The sequence below is a fragment of the Elaeis guineensis genome, chromosome 5, assembly GCF_000442705.2.
Source record: "Elaeis guineensis isolate ETL-2024a chromosome 5, EG11, whole genome shotgun sequence".
NCBI classification, from domain to species: domain Eukaryota; kingdom Viridiplantae; phylum Streptophyta; class Magnoliopsida; order Arecales; family Arecaceae; genus Elaeis; species Elaeis guineensis.
In genome coordinates, this window is record NC_025997.2 from 23420338 (window position 1) to 23427647 (window position 7310).

Below are 7310 nucleotides of genomic sequence, written 5' to 3' on the forward strand. Positions count from 1 at the left end.
GGTTTTTCTACCAGAATTTTTTCCAGGAAAAAAGAAAGGAGGTTAAACGAGTATACCAAACAAAGAAATATTACTATCATGTACAGCATAGAAGCATGTATTATTACACTATTGCTTAAAAGTCATGAGTTTTTTATAAGAAGTAGTTTTTAGGGATGAGAACATGTATTATGTTGCACATCCACCACAAGTTAGAACAATATCAAATATCTAAGTCAACAACTAAAATGCCATGAAATCAATCTCATACAGTTTCTACCACATACATAGAAATACTGCTGCATTAGTACCTCATAACGTTACCATGAGATAAACACAGACGAAGTACTTATATGAGACTAGACATTTAGAATATCCACTTAAATGGAGTCCTTTTGCATGCTATGTTCACAGGAACCACAATATCATCATGTCACTTAAAGAAATTCAAAACCCAAGTCTCATAAACCTCAATTCCCTTCCCTTGGTACCTCAATCTGGTATCATTACTGTGAATTCCGTGGCATTTGCTCTGACATGGGTTGCTGTCCACTCTGATATCCTTGCTGTGGATTCTCGGAAACTTGCTGTGAATTGGGCTGTCTCTGATCTTGTGCCCACCCACCTCTCTGCATTGGTTCTCTTCTTTCAACCTGCATAGTTTCTCTCCGCCTATCATATCGAGGACGTGGCCTGCTCCTCGTCTGCTGCCTCTCATTGAACCGAAACTGGGGTCTATGTATGACCTTACCATCAATAAAAAGATCCCCTATTGCATTTTTAAACAAGATAAATGTCATTATCAGCAAAAGAACTGCCACAATCCAATCTACCACAAATATCAACAATTCAACATGATTGAAGAACACACACACACAAAAAAAAAAAAAAAAGGAAAAAACAAAAACAAAAAAAGAACTAGAGAATCAACCAATCAATTCAAATTTACTCTATTTTCCATAAATAAAAGGTCCATGAAACCATTTTTAATGGTTGTACCGACCTCCATAGTCCTTGTTGGGCACATCTAAATACGAATCGGGCAATACCCAAAGAACTCCCGGCAGTCCTGCCACATAAAGGATCATATCACTTTCATTTCACAACTGGAATAAGAGATCGAATTGTTTTCACCAAGAAACCATTTTTCATTCAAAACTATCCAAATTCATCCACCCAATACCTTTAACTTTGTAAGAAAGCTCTTCCGAGATCAAAGCCCCAAAACCCGTGTAAGTTGTGGTGCATACCGAGTAAATCTTCTTCTTTGCCTCCTCCTCACTGAGTCCCAAAGCACAAAACTCACAAATTTAAGCCAAAATCAAAACAAGGAGATGTAGAATTCTCCCAGGGATTCACCAAGGGATTCCTAGTTTCTTACCTCCCGACGACGGCGGCAAGGGTCTTGACGTAGCTAGCGATCATCTCGTCCTCGGAGGGTTTAGGGTTTTCAGGGAACTCCATCACGATGAGCCAGTGCTCGTAGTCGCAGCCGTCAAGAAGGATGGTCTCCTTGGGGGCCGGTTGCTCCAGTTGGGAGAAGGGTCATTGAGAGGCGAGTATCCCGACCCGGAGGTCGTCTTCAGCCTCGCCAGCACGGCCCACGGCGCCGGCGAACGGCGGAGCGTCTCGAGGACGGCGATGGAGAGGCGGGAGGGAGGAAGGGGAGAAGGGAGGGAGAGGGACGATCTCAGAGGAGCAGAGCAGGCGAGAGCTCGGGAAAGGAGAGAGGAGACGCTGCGTCGGGCCAACGCCGCCATGGCCGCGAGTTCTCTGAGGTTTCGATGCCTCGAGCGGAAGTGAATGCACCGACTTTTTAATGGGTCTCGCATTACAACTTGGGTAAAACAATGGGCTGGGCCCAAGGAACATGAGCCCATTAAACTGATGAGTCCATCACTATCATCGGTATCGGTATTGTGAGGGGGTGACCATTTCACTTGAGAGAAATGATGGAAGAAACATTTACAAAGAGAGAAGGACAAATTTGCATCGGTTTACAAGCATAGATTTTGAGCCATGAGGAATTCCATTTGTCTATTTTAGATATAAACATACATGTCCAGTTTCTTTAATACAATAATCTTTTACTCCAAATATGACACCGGTTTCCATTCTAATCCTTGGATTTGGTCTATGATATACTTTGGAAAGCCCTCTTTTAGCCCATTTCGTTGCACTTTCTTCCGCACACTGAATGGAAAGCCCTCTTTTAGCCTATTTCGTTGCACTCTCTTCCGCACACTGAACGGTAAAGTTGTAATTTCTTAGAAACTCATATTTTGAAGCTTCCCGCAACAAGAAGCTGGTATTAAGTAGGGGAAAAAATCAGTATCTGAATTAGTGTTTTTAGATAACTTGTTCAAAAATTAGTTTCTGAAAAAAAGTTATCTCTTAAGATCTCTTAAGATTAAAATTTTTGTATATTGGATGACTTGTTAAAGAGTGGCTTATATTTGGTTGAGCACCCATTTTTCTGAAAAAACTGTATAGAATACATATTATACCTTATATGAATAATAATATTATATATATATTAATATAAATACAATATTAATATATAATAATATAACATTAAATCATAATAATTTATTATATTAATATAATACTAATATATTATATTATATTAATATAATAAATTTATTAATATCTTAATAATTATAATATTGAATATATTAATATTAATATTAATATTATGTTAATATTAATAAAAATATTATATTAGTATAAATATTCAAATATAATAAATATTATATATTATATTTATATAAATATTAGGATAACATTAATATTATAGTATATTATCACTATTTAATATTTCTTTCTAACCATCTATTGATATTTTACAAAATCTTAATCATAGTCTTAAAAGGATACTTTATAATAAAAAAAAGCATCATCAATTTCTATCCTATGAAAAGTTTCAAAACCCACCATCCATATAGATTTTTACTTTCTATGAAATATAGGAAGTGACTTCCTATAGGAAAAAAATTTTTCATTCTCTCTTTTCTTAAAACTCCAATCAAACAAGAGATCATTTTCCACTTCCCAAAAATTATCTCCTCCTTCCATATCTCATGAACCAAACGAGTCCTAGGCCAGAGAGCTTGAGATATAGGAAGGTGGTCAAGGTATGTTAAAATAGTCTTTTTTTTTTTTAAGAAAAAAAAATGAGTCAAAATCAAACCAGCAACAAAATTTGCATCAAAGTATATCGGAGTATTCTCTCAGTACTCATTATGGTATATAGGAGAGAAGTAGAAATCTTATCCAATATCAAGATAGTCAACTATTCATGACCACAAAGTATGGGAGAAAAAAAGAATAAAACTTTTTTCCCTTTATAAGATCTAGATAACTAGTTATTTTCAGCAATAACTAGTATTGTTTAGTATTTTTTGACCTAATAACTAATTTAATAGTTGCCGGAAGTTATCTATATGAATAACTTTCCCTTATCCTAATAACTTTCTTTAGAAAGTTAATTCCAATAATTAAGTATCCAAATATGCCCCTTTGTATTAGCACAAGAGGCCAAACACAATTCATTCAAGTGTTATACATAAATAATTAATCAAATCTTGATTGACCTTATTTTTTTAATCATTTACTATAGTTAGCTGATGACCAATTAAATTTTTAGTATGAACATTGCCTCATGTAGTTCAATAAAAATAGATATTTTTGTTAAGCTAGGTAAGCTACTGACCAATCATCTTAACTATAGCGCATTATTGATTTGCATATTAATTATAATATAGAGCATTTTTAAAGTTGATAATACTTTCATCCACGACATGGACCATAAGTTTGAATAGGCTAATCTTGCTTATCAATTATGATAACGGCCATTATTTTGAATAGATCAAATATACTTACTGACCATGATAGTGGTGATAGTTTTGAATAGACCATTATAGTGGTGATAGTTTTAAATCGGCCATTATAGTGGCCAAATTATAGAATAAGTCATTTATAAGTATCAACAGTCATAGTGATTATAGTTTTGAATAGATGGATCATATTTTTGGACCATAACAGTGACCATAATTTGAATAGGCCAATCATGTCGATTAATCATCATGGTACTAATAGTTTTGAATTGATCGATTATAATACTGATTATGTTATTGAATAGATTGATTATACTTATCGACCATGATTATTGCCATAGTTTTAAATAAATGGATTATTTTTACCAACCATGATAATGGTCATACTTTTGCACAGATAAATCATGCTTTTCAACTATGATTATTCTTATTAAACATATGTATTAATCATATTATAGATTGATTTTTTTTTTCAAACTTTATATACTCTTTTATCCATAATAATGAAATTTTATTGGCTTTTTAAGCCAATTCAAATGATGCCTCTGGGGTATTGTATCATCCAACTAATTGATTTGTCTAAGCCAATTATGATTATGCTCCTATGTTTAAAATCAAAAAGACACATAAAATAATTACTTGCTGATCTACATGTGCGATCAATCTTTAAATAAATTAATCATATCCTTTGAATAGCCAGTTGGTTGCCTTTTCTAAACCAATTTTCATGCAGCTCTTCGATTCAAGATCATAAGGGCACATGAAATTAGCACTTGGCAACCTGCATAGGCCACCAAATTCTTTCTTAAAATATAGCTATATTTGTCCAATTTCATGAAATGAAATTTCACTATAGGATTAATTAGCCATATCATGGCCTCCAGCCGCTGCCCCTTTGGCTAATTTGCAGCTTTATTAAAATATTTTGGCCACTTCTTTAGTCTTGAGAATTGGTTGAGGCTTCTTTATGAGTATCAAATATTTTTAATCTGCTATTTTTCCTCGCAACATAAGTTGATCTTGCTAAGGATGATTTTCATGCTCATTGATTGTGATATCAATATTTTCCATGCAATCAATTTTTTGAGATGTTTCACCTTGGTTTATCACATTTCTATCCTCCTATAGTCCTATTGGCCTTGCTAAAAAGTTTTTTAAGAAACTAAAACAATGGTTGATTAGGCAAAGACATGCACTAAATACAAATAATAGTAATAGCAGTGGTAGGAGCACGAAAAGCTTTAAAAGAGCAAAAACAATAATGGTACTGCTAGTAATATTAGTAATGTAACACTTACTGGTACTAGTAATGGTAAAAGAGATTGTAAACTAAAAGAAAGTCATATTAGTCAAATCTATTGAGCAATAATTGTCCTTGACCAATAGAATCCGAACAATTAATCCATATTCTCTCAAAGACCAACCAATAGCTTAAAAGCATAAAGTCAATGAAATTCTAAGACCAGAGGCTTCCGTTCTTTCTTTTTAAGCAAAACCTAACATCTGAATTATCTGCTTCAAGGGCAAGCATTTAGGAACAAGATGCCAACCAATTGAACATACAATCGTGGGCCAATCTAGTAAGTTGGAGCAGCAAAATCGGTTTAAATAAAGTAATAGAATTTCCTTATTTCTAATTTATTGGTATCGTGGCATCTATGCCTTAAATCCATATCTTCTTTCTTTTTGCATTCTTTCTCAGGTCTTTAGAATATATGTTTGGTTGCAATGAAATCCATTAGAGGGGAAAGACGAAAAGAGAACTTTTCATGAAAATGGAAAAGTATTGAGGAAAACTAGTTATATAGGTTCTGAATTTGTCAATTTTTCACTAAAACAAATAATTAAAAATTCGGACTTTCCCACAAAAAATAGTTTTCCAACAAAATTTCTTAACAATCAAAACATATCCTTAGGAATATTAGCTCATCATATTGTTGGAATAACTGCCATGGACTATGAGAGCTATCATGCAAACATTGTTCTGGACTCTAGCTAGCTAGCATAGTGGTTCATGTATTTGCCAGCCTTTTCCACCATTTCAGCTTCTATTGGCCCACTCAACTTGTTGGCGAGGAGCCAGCTTAAGAAAAAATGCTAGCAAACAAGACTAGATGCATGCACATAGATAGACAGATAGACAGTGAAAAAAAGAAAACTTTTTAAAGCCCTGGGACAAACAAACTTCCAAGATAACCATGGCTGAGGTAACCTTTAATACCCTCCCTCTCTTTTTAACATCAGCAGGCCTTTTTCCACCACTTCCACCTATCTGGGCCTAGAGATCAAACAAAGTCCAAAATAAAAGTTCGCTCCTTTCTAAAAAAACTCCAATACAGCTCTGACCATTAGGTAACCATATGCAAACCAGACGCCCATCAAAACAAATCACAGACTGGATTTTATCAAACAGCTTGTAGTATTATACCGCTTCTAAATTCTAATACACCATGTTACACGATACATACATATAAGCAAGCCAAATAAAAAGCTAAGCTTTACATGGTGTTACACGGTACATACATATAAGCAAGCCAAATAAAAAGCTAAGCTTTACATGGTACGTACGTAGGAGCAAGCCAAATAAAAAGCTTAGCTACATAGCATCCATGGAGATCTTAATAGAACACCCGGCGACGGTGAGCCACAAACAAAACCCCGCCGAGTTCTTTAGCGGCTTGGGTGCTATCTGTGGGCTCTTTCTTCGGAGCAGCAAAGTATTGGACCGGCTTGGGTTGGTGGATTGCATGAGGTGGTGGTGGCCTCCTCTTCCGGCCTAGGCACTCATCTAGGATGTCAAAGGCCTCCCTCCCTACCCGAGCAAGGTGGTCACTCTGACTCTTGGTTGCCATGCACAAGGATGGCTCAGGTATGTATAAAGAGCTGCTCTGTTTTTGGATTGCTTGGGCCTTCAGGGTCACCATGCCATTTTTATAGACAGGTGTGTCTACTCGGTTGACCCCAGTCAACGTTGTAGGGTCCCCTCTCCCCTCGTTGCGAGGCACGCTTGCTGAGCTAACCTTCGGTTGCTCGAACTTATCCCTCACGCTCCAGGGAAGGGGACGGGTGGAGTGGATAGGAGGGCATTTTGGTGCCATACGATGATTCTCTAACTTGAAAATCCGAATATAACATGGGAACATTTTTCTTCTTTACGAAGGAAGTAGAACTGAGGTTTGCAAAACGAATAAAGGAGGTGAAGAGAATGGTTCCATATGATTTAGTTAGCCGTGATTAGGAAGGAAGAGCGAATTAATTAGGCTTAGCTCAGCTTGAGATTCACTTGTGACGCCATAACTTGATCTAGAAAGATATTGCATGATACATATAACCTAATTTTTTTAAAAGATTATTGTTTGGATCAGGTCCACCAGCTTGGCGGTGGACCCGTCCAACTAGAAAGAAACATGGACAAACACGAAGAAAGAAGGAAGAGAAGTAAGAAAGGAGCCATGTCGGCGTTGCTTTCTGGTTGGACTGGTCCACCGCCAAGCT

At 35.9% G+C, this 7310-nt stretch overlaps 1 protein-coding gene across 1 annotated transcript; it reads right to left on the minus strand.

Annotated features, from left to right (window-relative positions):
• Window positions 1–209: 209 nt before the first annotated feature.
• On the minus strand, window positions 210–1792 carry LOC140858118 (multiple organellar RNA editing factor 3, mitochondrial-like). Its single transcript, XM_073257754.1, is given in 5 exon segments — window positions 210–748; window positions 983–1048; window positions 1163–1260; window positions 1361–1493; window positions 1496–1792. Coding segments are annotated over 5 exon segments (804 nt in total). The 5' UTR covers window positions 1740–1792; the 3' UTR covers window positions 210–485.
• Window positions 1793–7310: the final 5518 nt, after the last annotated feature.